Here is a 17,299-nt window from a genome sequence, read left to right as displayed (position 1 = left end):
GTTTGTAAGCCCTAACAATTGTAAAACTAATGCATAAAGAAAACTTTAGATTTTTCCATTCAAAAATTTATAAAATTGATAAAGATTTGGACCAATTTAAGTATAGAATTACATTATCAGGGCTTATCCTGTTCTAATTTTAGTTCTAAGAGCAGAACTTAAAGTGAACAAGCCGACTTTATTCATTTCTAACAGGATAACAGTCTAATTTAGATCTAATCTTAGTGAGTAGGGGATTTATCGACCTTAATTTGTCAGATCCAATAATAGTAATCCAACTTAGATCTCTCATCGGATCTAAATCAGTTCTAAAATTAGATTAGAGCCTTAGAATTGGCTCAAAAAAAGCATAAATTCTATGTGTTTTCATGAATTTTGACATAATAAATAAGCCTTAAGACACATCTAGACCTATGGTAGCACACTAAATGCAGTTTTATTGTTCTAACAGCTTTAGAGAAGTCTATACTAGTAAATAACTCTTAAGGGGCATCTATTGTAGCATACAAAGCTATTTTTGTTGCCATAATAGTATAATAAATCCATAACAAAGAGCATTTAGACATACAGTAACGTACTATACAGGCTAAAGTAAGAATTTCTAGCCTAGTTTTGTTGCTTTAACAGCATCAAGCAGTCCATATATGATTACAAACACCGTTAACAATTTAATTTGACTATATTACCTCTAATTTAATACTCTACTAGGGTATTATACTACTTAAACAAAGCTCTGAATGTTGATAGAATTATAATAGCATTCATCTAAAGATTAGGCCTTATATGAGGCCTAAAGAAGTTAATAAAAAGGCCTGGTATGTTTAATTATACCACATAGAATGAAGTAATAATGAGTATATCAGTTAATAAGGCATCACTTTTTTTTTGTAATTATACACGCCAGGAATTGTAATTAGTAATTAATTATTACTTAGGTAGCATTAGGTTGTTGGGGATGCTACCAAAATAGCAATATAGGAGGTATTAATAGCAACTACATTCCTTTTTTTCTATAGAAAATATGTTGTTTGCAATGTTATTCGTTAATATTGGGCATGTTTATAGTGACATTGATGTTACTATGTTATTAATTATAGTATTTAAGATGCTGTAGACGTAATAAAGGTTCTTATAACTTTATTAATCCATAAATTTTTATACAATTCTTAAGCTCAGGCTATGATTTTCACCTTAGAAGTGAGGTTTATGAAGCCGTTTTTAGGTCTAAATTTATAGTTTTTTGGGGGTTTTTTAAGGTGTAAATATGAAATTATAAGTGTTAAAATCTTATTTTAAGTATTAAGTATAATTCTAACAGAGAATTTCATAAGAAATCATTACGTTCTTAAGAATACTTTACTATAATTTATTGTTATTCGAATAGCATAAAACTGTTATAAATTGTTTAAATTATTAATTAGTGCTTTAAAATTTTGTTAATTTAAAAGAATTTTTAATAAAATTGCCTTCCCCCAAAAAAATGGCCTCAAGGTAGAAGGTAAGAGCTAAAGAAAAATCATTTTTTAAGGCTATTTTTTGGGCTTTTATTATATAAAATTGGTGTTAAATAAGAATTAAGAAAAGAAATTTTGTATCGGAATTGATTTTATGCTATTTCTTACTTTAAAATTTCCTGAAATTTAATTAAGAAAGTCGACAAATCACGTATTTTATATTGCCAAATGTCGTGAAACTATGCTGTAAACACGGACGGATAAATGGGGTTATAAGTAACTATATTATGCGGTTATAGTTATATTAAGTTATGGATTTAGTATTTTATAGGGTTTATTTAAAAAAAAAAAAAAGTCGGTAGACTATTTTTTTAGGATTGGTTAATTGATAACTGAAATGATTGACATAGAAGTAGGAGGGAATCTCATAGTTTAAAAGGGTCCTCGGTGCCAGGGTTCACGCCCAAAGTCGGCCATTAGGACCTCTCTACATCCTCCAATAATGTAAAAAGATGATGTCGGGATGGTAAGTACCGAGTCGCGTGTGTTCTTGCCACACATCGTGGCTTTGTTTGAAAATGTCGGCAGAATGGAGCCTGTAATCAAGAAAAATCCCACACCGTGCATTACCGGGTCATTACTACCCGCCCTTACACAGGCAAATTAGCCCAATTTCATCTGACAAGAACGTGATTCGACTCTCGCGTGAAAGACACTGTCCAGACGCGGGCCACGTGCGAGTGTGCAGATTCACTTCCATTACTTACCAAGCCACACACACACACACACACACATACACACACGTGAATTCGGTCTGGTGTAGTGATGGTCAGTGTCATAGATTTTTCTACTTTGCCATCTCCATTAACCGACCCCGAACATGTCAGGTAGAAGTGGAGCGGTGACAGGGCTCCACACGTTTCTGTCCGGATTCATTAGGAGGTCCCGTGTTGGGTACTAAGAGATTAAAGTTGATCCAAATCTGGTGGGAAGCTGTGGCTAATATTTCCTTCTTGTAGTCACGGCTAATTTCCAACTATGCTTTACAATTCTTCCGGCCCTTCTCCTGTTTTCTGCATCCTCCCCCTAGGCCGGCGTTATTTTTCACGGTTGTCAACGACAACTTCCTTTTCAAATCTGATGTCGTCTTAATGGTGTGTAGTTTGGGCCTCTCTTTACATGAAACCAGGCCCTTGTAATTGATCGAGGCCTTAATACCTAAAACTCCTTTTTTTATATATAATTTTAACTCCTCTCACACCCCATTATTAACATTATTTTCTATCTTTTAACGTATCCTTCACCATCTTCTATACTCAAGTTTAGTGTCGCATTAACATCTTCCTCTTAATAAATTCCTAAGTTTAAGATTGCTTTCTCCTCCCTTATGACCTCATCTAGTCTCGTCTCAAATTCTCCATCTCTCTTATAAATTTATGATAGTATTATAATCAAAACCCTTAAGATAGTAGAACACTACTTACCGCATCATTAAATAACTCAACTTTCACCTTTAAAAACTTTAAAACATCAAATTTTGAACCCTTCCTCTTCAGTATACTTTAAATTTTGTGATGTAGGCCTTCTATACCCGTTACAAAGATGTTCAAACTGTATCCCTCTGCTATATTTTCTACTGTATAATACGAGTTTAAAGGTCAAACTATAGGCCTTCTAGATTAGTTATAAAGATGTTCAAACTGTCTCCCTCTCCTATAGTTTTTATTGTATAGTACAAGTTTAAAGGTCAAATTTTAGGCCTTCTAGACTGGTTATAACTCTTATATTATGTCTAAAGTTCAAATTTAGTGTGTTCAATCTTATCTAAAGTGTTCAAGATACGTACCTCTTGCATTTAATTTCATTTCTAAACCTTAAAACACTGTAAAATTCATACTGGCTAACATGAAAAGACTGGAAATTTGAAGGGGGGATCGCTATAAAAGATTATTAACAAAGCAACAAAATGTTGATTAATCACGGGTGCAATCTTCTAAACATTTCATAAGCAGAAGCGTGGCACTCAGCACGAGTAGAACGTGTAAATTAGATATTTTCGAGCAGATAATTCACTCTAGTGTTATCTTGATTGAGAAATAAATAGTAGGTGTCAACATCCGGCCTTCCGTATCTTTTGTTCTACTACATCGTCATTAATTATTTGCTTTGTTACTTCCCTTCTAATCTGTTACAGAAGTAACGATAACATTCTCTGTCGACTCGGTTCTTTCTCAAAACTCATCTTCCCCCCTTATTCTGCCATTTATTCAGTGACGTAAACACTTTTTACACCTAAAAAATACATTATATTATATGTTTATATGTTAAATTATATACATAATTACACTTATATATATATATATAAATTAGTTTTTTCTAGATAATAACTTAATGCTTCGTCTAGAGAAGCGCTCGAATGATGGGGTCTTAAAATGTGTATTTTTTGGAGTAAATAATATATTTTAAAAAATTCTATTGTATTTAAATTATTTTTTAGACATTTCTGGAATGTTTTCAAATGAAATTCGGTTTAAAATTTAATTTATAAGCCTGTAAATCCTGAAAAAATTAAGGCAATGTCTACGGGATTTGCAGTTGGTGTTTAATCGTACAATTAACAATTTATGGAATTTTTTTTTTATAATTAATCATTAAATTTTTTAATATTTTTCAATATATAAAACTTTATAACATTCTAAAGGTTTAATATTTATGATTTTTATTAGAATTTAATAATAAATAATTCTATAAATTCTGTCACGAATGAAGTGAAATTTGTTATTACTCACAAAACAATTGTTTAGAGCGTGTTTAAAGATTAATTTTTTAGAAAATGTTTACGATATTTATGGTTTATAAGTCTATAAATTCTTAAAAATTCTTCTAATAAAATGATTTAAAAATCGAAATAAAATATAATATCTTACTCTTATACAAAAGTTTAATATGGGATGCAAATCATCCAACATCCTCATCCTCATCACTTTTAGAGAAGTAAAGCAGCAGCAGCATCACTTATTAAATTTTACGTGACGATTTTCTAAAAATTTTCTCTAATTTTACTTAATTAAAATTCAAATTTATGTCACTGCCAAGGTACAAATTGAATTTCTTGAATGTAAAATTGTATAGACTAACAGAGCTTGAAGTATGGGTGAAAGGTCATTAGTACTACTTATAGTATGGGATATTTCTAGTAATGTTTAACCATTTATCTTACCTTTTTTGTATGTTTTACATCCCCGACACTGAGTTCAAAGTGCCTAATTTGGATAGGGACATCTTAAACAGTTATTATGTTAGGCAACATAACTTACTATCTTTAGTGAGGTTGGTGAGGTTTTCGAGTCTTTTTTTTTGTTCTTCTTGTTCCTTCTCTTCGTAGAGATATAAAAAAAAAGGCGGAGAAGAATCAGTTTGCTTCCTTGTTCTTTGTCTCAGCGAGATGTCGACTGCTGATCTTGATCCACCGAGCGTGAAGACGTCACGTTACGCATTCGTGCGTCACGTAAACGAGACGAGCTTTAATGAGCGATTATGCATGATTTAAAAAAAAAAAAAAGTCGGTAGACTATTTTTTAGGATTGGTTAATTGATAACTGAAATGATTGACATAGAAGTAGGAGGGAATCTCATAGTTTAAAAGGGTCCTCGGTGCCAGGGTTCACGCCCAAAGTCGGCCATTAGGACCTCTCTACATCCTCCAATAATGTAAAAAGATGATGTCGGGATGGTAAGTACCGAGTCGCGTGTGTTCTTGCCACACATCGTGGCTTTGTTTGAAAATGTCGGCAGAATGGAGCCTGTAATCAAGAAAAATCCCACACCGTGCATTACCGGGTCATTACTACCCGCCCTTACACAGGCAAATTAGCCCAATTTCATCTGACAAGAACGTGATTCGACTCTCGCGTGAAAGACACTGTCCAGACGCGGGCCACGTGCGAGTGTGCAGATTCACTTCCATTACTTACCAAGCCACACACACACACACACACACATACACACACGTGAATTCGGTCTGGTGTAGTGATGGTCAGTGTCATAGATTTTTCTACTTTGCCATCTCCATTAACCGACCCCGAACATGTCAGGTAGAAGTGGAGCGGTGACAGGGCTCCACACGTTTCTGTCCGGATTCATTAGGAGGTCCCGTGTTGGGTACTAAGAGATTAAAGTTGATCCAAATCTGGTGGGAAGCTGTGGCTAATATTTCCTTCTTGTAGTCACGGCTAATTTCCAACTATGCTTTACAATTCTTCCGGCCCTTCTCCTGTTTTCTGCATCCTCCCCCTAGGCCGGCGTTATTTTTCACGGTTGTCAACGACAACTTCCTTTTCAAATCTGATGTCGTCTTAATGGTGTGTAGTTTGGGCCTCTCTTTACATGAAACCAGGCCCTTGTAATTGATCGAGGCCTTAATACCTAAAACTCCTTTTTTTATATATAATTTTAACTCCTCTCACACCCCATTATTAACATTATTTTCTATCTTTTAACGTATCCTTCACCATCTTCTATACTCAAGTTTAGTGTCGCATTAACATCTTCCTCTTAATAAATTCCTAAGTTTAAGATTGCTTTCTCCTCCCTTATGACCTCATCTAGTCTCGTCTCAAATTCTCCATCTCTNAAAAAAAAACAAAGAAAATAAAAATTAAAATTGAGTTTTCCCATTTAGAACCTGGCAAGGAAATCCCAAAGATATTTTACAGGTGAGTCACTCTTTAAAAATTACTAAAGAGGGGATTTTTAAGGAAAAAAAAATATATATATTAACGTTTTATTTAAAAAAAACAAAGCTTGAATAATAAATTTACTGTTAGATTTTATTTTCGGATTCGAAACTTAAAACCTATCGCTATACAATTATGTCTTTGTTGATATTCTATACTTATGCCTCTTCTATGATTACTCGAGGCCTCAGTTTGTATAAATTTCTAATAAATTCAACTAAAATGGAGAGTAAAAAGGGCCCCTCTCTATATAAAAAAGAACCTTATAATAACTGTAAAAGCCTGGTTAAAAAAAAAAAACACCTTGCTTCTTGACTATGTTTGATATTACTTATATATTTTTTTAGTTTTATGAATTACTCGGGGAGGGGGTATTTTTATGCAAATTATTCATCTATCGAAAGTTAAATTACCGTTAAGGTGATCTGTACGAGATACACGACTTGCTAATTAACCCTATTCCTTAATTTATATTTAGATCGGGGAGTAAGTGCCGCATAATCAACAAAATATGAGTAATGTGGCCCACACCTGTGTAGTTTGGAAAGACAGGCGGACGGACGAGGACTCATCATTTGTCATCAATCCCCCTTAATTCTAAATATAACACTCGAGTTTAATATAGGAGGTTGTAAAGGATAGAAACGACTAGGGATGCTGAAGATCTGATCAGTGCCGACCTTCGCTTCAATTCTACCTTTTACTTGTGTATAGATAACTCCATTGTTGAATTTTATTTTGATGTTTAGACACCCTATTCTAACTTTCTTTTAAGGTTTTAAATAGAAAAATTGATTTTAAGGACACACTCTCCGCTTATAAAGCCATATAGTTTAAAGGTGGCTTGGAAGCGAAGGGGGTTGTTGGTTATAACCGATGTTAAGATATAACACTTAAAAATGGTTTATTTTTGGTAAAGGGGGAGGTTCTGTTTAAAGTTAAGGTAGGACTTTGTTTCTCTTCGACATAAAATACGCCGCGATAACCATCTGACTATCGTGGAGTTAGGGGAAAAAGTAGGGTAATTTTTTAGAATAAACAGATAGGATCTTTGCTATGACAGAGGGAGAGCTAATATGATTCCAACAGAGAAAAGTAGAGGAAAGAGGAAAAAAAAATATATGAATGGTTCGCTTCATGTGGAGCGGTATGTGTGCGTGTGTATATGTGTGTGTTTGTGAATGGAGTTCTTTCTATAAATACAATAGTGTGGCTTCACTGCACGACACTTGTGACCTGCGGTGAAGTGCTCATCTTCGTTGTGACGATACGCCAAATTGTGATTTTTTTTTATTTTTTCTTAATTCAATGAGATAAAATTAAATAAATTTATAAGTTTTAGGGATGAAGAAGAGAGTTTTGTACAGTTTACTTCATAATAATTTAATTTTAAGTGTATTTGTTAATTAATATGGCTTACCTTTCGTGTACATCTTTTATGAAAGATTTTTAAGATTTTAACACCTTTAAAAGAGTAATTTAATTATTAAATTATAATATTGAGCGTTTGATAATTATAAAAATGCTATAATTTAAAGTATTGTGTCTTAAAAAGTGCTATTTTTAGCCCTATTTTTAGACTGTTGTCGGAATTAATTATAAGGAACTTGCTGCTACTCTTTAATATATTTAATAATAATAGAAATGACGTAACAACAAGATTTTATTATAACGTAACAATACTTAATAAACTTTCATCCAATTAGAATATTTCTGTTATTACGTAATAATTACGCCATTCTTACGTAATAATAAGATTTTAGTAATAAACAAGAGCATTTCTCTTTAATATATTTATTAAAATAGTTAATAAATATTTAATTAATTTATTTATTTTGCTGAACATTCTTTTAAAATATAATTTATTTATTTTTAAAAAATTATTTTGTTATCCATACTTACGTAATAATTAAAATCATATTATGACGTTATACCGTGTCTACGTAATAATAGAAATGACGTAGAATGAAAATTACTTCTTAATTACAAAAAAAATTTTATTATTGTGTAACAATTTTTTATTGTTACGTAATAATAGAAACTCTCCTCCAATCAAAACGTTTCTTGTCATTACGCAACAATAGAAATGACGTAATAATTAACTCTTATCCAATCAGAATGGTTTCTATTATTACGTGATCGTTATATGATTGTTACGTAATAATGTAAATTTCACGATACACGAGAAGTTTTTTAATTATTACGTAATAATGGTTTTACGTAATAATGTAAATTTGACGATACACAAGAAGTTTTTTTAATTATTACGTAATAATGGATTTATAAGATTTATATTCTGACGTAAATAGAATAAAGTAAATTGATATTATGATAAAAAAATAGCAATTTATAAATTGTTATTGACCCAATTTTTTCATAGTTTATATAAAGAAAAGAAAACTGATTAAATACTTGAAATTCTTCAGTTTTAAATAAAAAAAAACAAAATTGAAGATAAATTTTATTATTATTATTATTATTATTATTATTTTTCAGGTACTACGAAACAGGCTCTATAAAGCCAGGAGTTATTGGTGGAAGCAAACCTAAAGTAGCAACCCCAAAAGTTGTAGACGCGATAGCGAACTATAAGAAACAGAACCCCACAATGTTTGCATGGGAAATAAGGGATAGGTTACTAGCTGATGGAATTTGTGACCAAGATAATATTCCAAGTGTTAGTTCTATCAACAGGTGAGTAGAATTATTTTTTTGATTTCTATAAAAACATGTGACTACTTAGCATCATTCCTGCTCTTGGTATCCTCATTTAGTTTATCCTTACGAATGAATCTGTCAGAGTAAAGTTCCCTAGAGCCTTTAGGCTTTTATGTTCTCATAAAATAGATTTTTATTGAAGTTTTCTCTATTTATGGGTTTGGACGGGTTCCTTTATTATTAAGATCCTTTTTTTTCTTATATTAAATCTGTTAAGATGCGATTCCATATGGGTTTAGAAAATGATTTTCTAGGCTCGAAATTTGAATATTTTTTATAATGTTTTATGGGTAAAAAGCATTCTAGTATGCTTTTTTTTAGACATGAAAATATCATTTTGGGGTTTATAAAAGCGAATTTTTGTGAGCGAAGTGCTCCATTTTTAGCTTTACTATGAAGAATTTATGTAAATAGGAGAGCGCTTTATTGTTGTTGATTTTTTCATATTTTATCAAACGTTTTAGTGATAATTCTTACGAAAATACATTCGAATATATGTAAAATACTATATAGAGTCAAGTTTATTCGAAAAGTATAATATTTTAGTCGCGAAAATCGCTTTAAATCTCTATTATGTATGATGATTGTAAGAGGCAGGATTCTAGATCTTCGTTATCACTTTAAGAAAAGGAAGATTTCTGGCATTAAAAATACAAAAAAACGCATTAAATTTGTGATTTTTTAGAAAAAAATAATAAAAATTCAAGCGATAAAAACCCATTTAAACATATTTTCGACCCGATTAATCCAGAGTAACAAAATCCGTACTGTAAAGTAAGATTTTTTCATTCAGAAAGTGTTGAGTTTCTACTAATCACTTGTGGCGGATGCCAAAGTGGTTGGAGATAAATAATTTAACGTGTTTGTCGGTGCACTACTGTGATTCTATTAACGAGGCCGGACCGTCCTCTTGTCGAATCAACTGGTCCCTCTGAAACTATCCAATATCGGGCCTCTTCCATCTACAATGTAGTTGATGAAAGCTTAAGTCGATTATCCGTCATTAAGGCTCGGTAGTTCGTAAAAGGGAAGACCAGTTCCCAACTGGAGTTTGGATAACCCTGGGATTTATGGTAGCATAGGAGCAAAGTAGAGAGGTGACTGTGTAAATTGCCTCCGGATAGTAGTTGGGGTATCAAGTGGTTAGTTGAGTAAATCCCTGGATGTCCACGTTGCTGCTACCAGATTACAACTAATCAACGTCACTTGAAGTGAGCTTAGCTTCTCCTTATTGTAGATTAAGGAGCCTACAATGCCATTGTTCTGTTTGTCTTCTAGTATAAAGGATTCATTACTTCAATAATTAGTTTGATTTGATGGAAAAGAATAAACGATTTTCTCACTTAAAGTGTATAGAAATGGGAGGGATTTTTTTTAGGTATTTAAGGGAATTTTTTCTCGAAAGAACGAATGTTTTTGTTCGCGGAGGGTGGTCTGGATCGTTTGCCATTTTGTCGACTAGCAGGATTTCCCTTTGATGTGGAAGTTATGCGATGTTATCTTAGTTTAAATGCTGAATCTGGAGAATTTTTCTAGGTTCGTGTTGAAAGATGTTTTATAAATTAGTTTCTATAAGGAAACTATTAAGGTTTAATCGTGTTTAAAAGTATATAAGTGCAGTTTATAAGATTTATATTACGGTTAACCGAGTTGCAAGACTATAAAGGATCGAAAATCTAAGTTGGAACACTCGCGAAATTAAAGAGAAATCGGAAAATAAATAAAAATCCTGTAAAAATTGCAAAAATTTATACAAATTCTCTCGTTATTTAAAGCTTAAATAAATATAAATCTAGCGCTAAATTTAATTTACATGATAATTTATGTAAGGAAACAGATTTTAATTTGTAATATTTTAATGTGTGTGTGTTTAAAAAAAATACAAAAAATCACATTAATTTATAGTAAAAAAAAAATAAATAAATAAATGTTAAGAGAAGCAAATTTTCATGTAAATTAGTTTATTTTACAAAAACACTTTCTTAATAAAATTCATTATCAAGTAAGCAATGCAACAAGAAGAAGAGGAGCAAGTGAGAGAGAGAGAGAGAGAGAAAGAGGAAAGAGAGGAAAGAGAGCAGAGTATCAACTTAATATTTTAAAGGAACACGAAAGAGGGGGAGTAGAATTTAAGTGAAGATCATTAAAACTATGACTTTTAAGGGTAACAACGAACGATAGAGTTGTCAACCCCCTCTGTCGATGCGGTTATTGTTAATAATGTTGTTTTGTGTAATTACGAGGAGGGATCTTTGACCATCTGTCTGACCCTGTCCCGACTGACGTGTTGGTAAGTGAACGTGATGAGTGCAAGCTTACACCCCCAGTCAATAGAGGCAGCCATGCAGAAGTAACGGAGGAATATAGTAGCTGTCCATCAGGGAGAACTCCTGTTAATGCACCTGTGCTGTTCTGTTGCAGAGTGGTAATGGCTGACTGCTGCATTAGTCAAATTCTCTTCCTAAAACCAATGCTTTGCTTCCTCGAGTAATATTATTAGCAATTGTATTCGAGTTATGCAACTGTAAAGGTTTTTATCTATCGATTCGTAACAGTGACGGAAATGTTCGATACTCTAGCGCTTTTTTTACGTATATATATATTATATTTAAAAATAAAATAAACACGTGATAATTTGGATGAGGGGGGTGTTTTTTAAACAGACTCCATTACTTTTTTATACACCGNACCTGCGGTGAAGTGCTCATCTTCGTTGTGACGATACGCCAAATTGTGATTTTTTTTTATTTTTTCTTAATTCAATGAGATAAAATTAAATAAATTTATAAGTTTTAGGGATGAAGAAGAGAGTTTTGTACAGTTTACTTCATAATAATTTAATTTTAAGTGTATTTGTTAATTAATATGGCTTACCTTTCGTGTACATCTTTTATGAAAGATTTTTAAGATTTTAACACCTTTAAAAGAGTAATTTAATTATTAAATTATAATATTGAGCGTTTGATAATTATAAAAATGCTATAATTTAAAGTATTGTGTCTTAAAAAGTGCTATTTTTAGCCCTATTTTTAGACTGTTGTCGGAATTAATTATAAGGAACTTGCTGCTACTCTTTAATATATTTAATAATAATAGAAATGACGTAACAACAAGATTTTATTATAACGTAACAATACTTAATAAACTTTCATCCAATTAGAATATTTCTGTTATTACGTAATAATTACGCCATTCTTACGTAATAATAAGATTTTAGTAATAAACAAGAGCATTTCTCTTTAATATATTTATTAAAATAGTTAATAAATATTTAATTAATTTATTTATTTTGCTGAACATTCTTTTAAAATATAATTTATTTATTTTTAAAAAATTATTTTGTTATCCATACTTACGTAATAATTAAAATCATATTATGACGTTATACCGTGTCTACGTAATAATAGAAATGACGTAGAATGAAAATTACTTCTTAATTACAAAAAAAATTTTATTATTGTGTAACAATTTTTTATTGTTACGTAATAATAGAAACTCTCCTCCAATCAAAACGTTTCTTGTCATTACGCAACAATAGAAATGACGTAATAATTAACTCTTATCCAATCAGAATGGTTTCTATTATTACGTGATCGTTATATGATTGTTACGTAATAATGTAAATTTCACGATACACGAGAAGTTTTTTAATTATTACGTAATAATGGTTTTACGTAATAATGTAAATTTGACGATACACAAGAAGTTTTTTTAATTATTACGTAATAATGGATTTATAAGATTTATATTCTGACGTAAATAGAATAAAGTAAATTGATATTATGATAAAAAAATAGCAATTTATAAATTGTTATTGACCCAATTTTTTCATAGTTTATATAAAGAAAAGAAAACTGATTAAATACTTGAAATTCTTCAGTTTTAAATAAAAAAAAACAAAATTGAAGATAAATTTTATTATTATTATTATTATTATTATTATTTTTCAGGTACTACGAAACAGGCTCTATAAAGCCAGGAGTTATTGGTGGAAGCAAACCTAAAGTAGCAACCCCAAAAGTTGTAGACGCGATAGCGAACTATAAGAAACAGAACCCCACAATGTTTGCATGGGAAATAAGGGATAGGTTACTAGCTGATGGAATTTGTGACCAAGATAATATTCCAAGTGTTAGTTCTATCAACAGGTGAGTAGAATTATTTTTTTGATTTCTATAAAAACATGTGACTACTTAGCATCATTCCTGCTCTTGGTATCCTCATTTAGTTTATCCTTACGAATGAATCTGTCAGAGTAAAGTTCCCTAGAGCCTTTAGGCTTTTATGTTCTCATAAAATAGATTTTTATTGAAGTTTTCTCTATTTATGGGTTTGGACGGGTTCCTTTATTATTAAGATCCTTTTTTTTCTTATATTAAATCTGTTAAGATGCGATTCCATATGGGTTTAGAAAATGATTTTCTAGGCTCGAAATTTGAATATTTTTTATAATGTTTTATGGGTAAAAAGCATTCTAGTATGCTTTTTTTTAGACATGAAAATATCATTTTGGGGTTTATAAAAGCGAATTTTTGTGAGCGAAGTGCTCCATTTTTAGCTTTACTATGAAGAATTTATGTAAATAGGAGAGCGCTTTATTGTTGTTGATTTTTTCATATTTTATCAAACGTTTTAGTGATAATTCTTACGAAAATACATTCGAATATATGTAAAATACTATATAGAGTCAAGTTTATTCGAAAAGTATAATATTTTAGTCGCGAAAATCGCTTTAAATCTCTATTATGTATGATGATTGTAAGAGGCAGGATTCTAGATCTTCGTTATCACTTTAAGAAAAGGAAGATTTCTGGCATTAAAAATACAAAAAAACGCATTAAATTTGTGATTTTTTAGAAAAAAATAATAAAAATTCAAGCGATAAAAACCCATTTAAACATATTTTCGACCCGATTAATCCAGAGTAACAAAATCCGTACTGTAAAGTAAGATTTTTTCATTCAGAAAGTGTTGAGTTTCTACTAATCACTTGTGGCGGATGCCAAAGTGGTTGGAGATAAATAATTTAACGTGTTTGTCGGTGCACTACTGTGATTCTATTAACGAGGCCGGACCGTCCTCTTGTCGAATCAACTGGTCCCTCTGAAACTATCCAATATCGGGCCTCTTCCATCTACAATGTAGTTGATGAAAGCTTAAGTCGATTATCCGTCATTAAGGCTCGGTAGTTCGTAAAAGGGAAGACCAGTTCCCAACTGGAGTTTGGATAACCCTGGGATTTATGGTAGCATAGGAGCAAAGTAGAGAGGTGACTGTGTAAATTGCCTCCGGATAGTAGTTGGGGTATCAAGTGGTTAGTTGAGTAAATCCCTGGATGTCCACGTTGCTGCTACCAGATTACAACTAATCAACGTCACTTGAAGTGAGCTTAGCTTCTCCTTATTGTAGATTAAGGAGCCTACAATGCCATTGTTCTGTTTGTCTTCTAGTATAAAGGATTCATTACTTCAATAATTAGTTTGATTTGATGGAAAAGAATAAACGATTTTCTCACTTAAAGTGTATAGAAATGGGAGGGATTTTTTTTAGGTATTTAAGGGAATTTTTTCTCGAAAGAACGAATGTTTTTGTTCGCGGAGGGTGGTCTGGATCGTTTGCCATTTTGTCGACTAGCAGGATTTCCCTTTGATGTGGAAGTTATGCGATGTTATCTTAGTTTAAATGCTGAATCTGGAGAATTTTTCTAGGTTCGTGTTGAAAGATGTTTTATAAATTAGTTTCTATAAGGAAACTATTAAGGTTTAATCGTGTTTAAAAGTATATAAGTGCAGTTTATAAGATTTATATTACGGTTAACCGAGTTGCAAGACTATAAAGGATCGAAAATCTAAGTTGGAACACTCGCGAAATTAAAGAGAAATCGGAAAATAAATAAAAATCCTGTAAAAATTGCAAAAATTTATACAAATTCTCTCGTTATTTAAAGCTTAAATAAATATAAATCTAGCGCTAAATTTAATTTACATGATAATTTATGTAAGGAAACAGATTTTAATTTGTAATATTTTAATGTGTGTGTGTTTAAAAAAAATACAAAAAATCACATTAATTTATAGTAAAAAAAAAATAAATAAATAAATGTTAAGAGAAGCAAATTTTCATGTAAATTAGTTTATTTTACAAAAACACTTTCTTAATAAAATTCATTATCAAGTAAGCAATGCAACAAGAAGAAGAGGAGCAAGTGAGAGAGAGAGAGAGAGAGAAAGAGGAAAGAGAGGAAAGAGAGCAGAGTATCAACTTAATATTTTAAAGGAACACGAAAGAGGGGGAGTAGAATTTAAGTGAAGATCATTAAAACTATGACTTTTAAGGGTAACAACGAACGATAGAGTTGTCAACCCCCTCTGTCGATGCGGTTATTGTTAATAATGTTGTTTTGTGTAATTACGAGGAGGGATCTTTGACCATCTGTCTGACCCTGTCCCGACTGACGTGTTGGTAAGTGAACGTGATGAGTGCAAGCTTACACCCCCAGTCAATAGAGGCAGCCATGCAGAAGTAACGGAGGAATATAGTAGCTGTCCATCAGGGAGAACTCCTGTTAATGCACCTGTGCTGTTCTGTTGCAGAGTGGTAATGGCTGACTGCTGCATTAGTCAAATTCTCTTCCTAAAACCAATGCTTTGCTTCCTCGAGTAATATTATTAGCAATTGTATTCGAGTTATGCAACTGTAAAGGTTTTTATCTATCGATTCGTAACAGTGACGGAAATGTTCGATACTCTAGCGCTTTTTTTACGTATATATATATATTATATTTAAAAATAAAATAAACACGTGATAATTTGGATGAGGGGGGTGTTTTTTAAACAGACTCCATTACTTTTTTATACACCGAGGGATGGAATTAGATTACTTATTTAAGTAAAAAGGTCACGCTTTTTCTGACAGACGGACCGATTCGGCGGTTGTTGTAGCGATTTTCACGGGAAATATGTGCGTAAAAGTTGAGCATATCTGAATGGGAGAAGACAGGAAATGATTTCGTTTTGTCATGGTTGCCAACGGAACTCCGACAAGAGAATCGAGTTTCTGAAACATTCGTTACCTCTTCCTAATTTCGAATTTTTTTCATCCCCCTTCTTGCCCTTCTCCGGTTGCATTAATGTTAAAAAAATATACCCGTAATGTATATAATGTATATAGGTAGATTTATTGGGATTTTAATTACAACCTCTACTTAATGTATGGTCAATAAAGCGCTACAGTAATGGAGCATTAAGACCGTATACGGTTAAGTCTCACTTACACTGTTGATACTAATCATTAACTATGGTAACTATTTATATTAAAGACTACTTTGGATGGGGTCGACGTAACAAAATCAGGCTACTAAATTCACTTAACAATCGTTTCAAATTGAGTCATAATATTTTAAAATTAAGTTTTAGACACGAATTTATTGTATTTTTAAACTTATTTTTTAATTTTTCTATAGTAATTTAGTGTTAAAATTCTTAACTTAAGAATTGAACTTACTTGTTAGTTATAATTCTTGAGACTTATTTGCCTACTTTTAGAGATAAAAATCGAGTTAAACTGTGTTTAAAAATTTATTTATAAAGTAATAAAACACTTCAAAATTTAATTAAAATCACTCAAAACAAGCAAAAAGCTTTGTTAAGCCACTAAAAAGTACATAATACGCCCAGCATATGTAGATACGTTTACAAAGTACAGAATAAAATTAAAAGGGTTCCAATATAGTGGTACAAGTCGAAACGTTATTCAAAGATAAAGTAATTTATCAAACATTTACTAATAGGACCTTGCGCTCTTACAACTGTATCCCCCCATTTCTGCATCCAGGATTTATAAATCCGAGTGGTGAAAAGGGCTGACAGGGGCGGTTTTTGTGGACGACTACATCCGATCAGTGGGCGACGACCCAGATTGAAGTGCCATCTGCCATTTTGGCCATTGTCGTGACAGGCAGAATAATGTCGTCATTTGGCCACCCTACCCCATATTGTCACACCCAACCTTAGAGAAAAGCGCTGATATCATCAAACTGTTGCAGCGTGTGAGAGTGTTATATTAGAAAAGAAACTAAAGTTAGGACTTCAACCGAAGGTCAAAATTTCGGCACGTAATTATATTTGGCCCTCCTACATTTTAGTGTTTAAAAGGTGATTAATATCTCTCCTCTATTTGACTTTAAAAATATAGTTTTAATCCCTTAAAATGTTCGAAATTTAATTCGAACAGGGTTAAAGTTTATCAAGACCTTAAGGGAATGTAAATAATGTAATTAGTTCGTCACTACCCTTAAAGGTCAAGAGTTCAAGATGTAAGGAACGTTTTAATCCTCTATAATGACCCTTCGAATCCGTTATAGACTTGACTTAAAAAGGATCTTTATGGATA

The 17,299-nt window shown here is 31.8% G+C and overlaps 1 protein-coding gene across 4 annotated transcripts in view; it reads left to right on the top strand.

Annotated features, from left to right (window-relative positions):
* The window catches only part of LOC111618111 (paired box protein Pax-5-like), a 96,821-nt gene that overhangs the window by 38,958 nt on the left and 40,564 nt on the right, over positions 1 to 17,299 (top strand). For 3 of the 4 annotated variants that reach the window (XM_023359557.1, XM_023359556.1, XM_023359558.1), the window contains exon 1: positions 12,863 to 13,056. In XM_023359557.1, coding sequence (XP_023215325.1) covers positions 12,971 to 13,056 — 86 coding nt within the window. In that variant the 5' untranslated portion in view covers positions 12,863 to 12,970. Of the gene's footprint in view, positions 1 to 8,686; positions 8,885 to 12,862; positions 13,057 to 17,299 lie in introns of those variants that run through there. The other variant, XM_023359559.1, reaches the window with a different exon arrangement.

The sequence above is a fragment of the Centruroides sculpturatus genome, unplaced genomic scaffold (assembly GCF_000671375.1).
Source record: "Centruroides sculpturatus isolate CEXI.00-Female unplaced genomic scaffold, Cexi_2.0 scaffold183, whole genome shotgun sequence".
Lineage (NCBI taxonomy): Eukaryota > Metazoa > Arthropoda > Arachnida > Scorpiones > Buthidae > Centruroides > Centruroides sculpturatus.
This window is presented reverse-complemented; position numbering and strand designations above follow the sequence as displayed.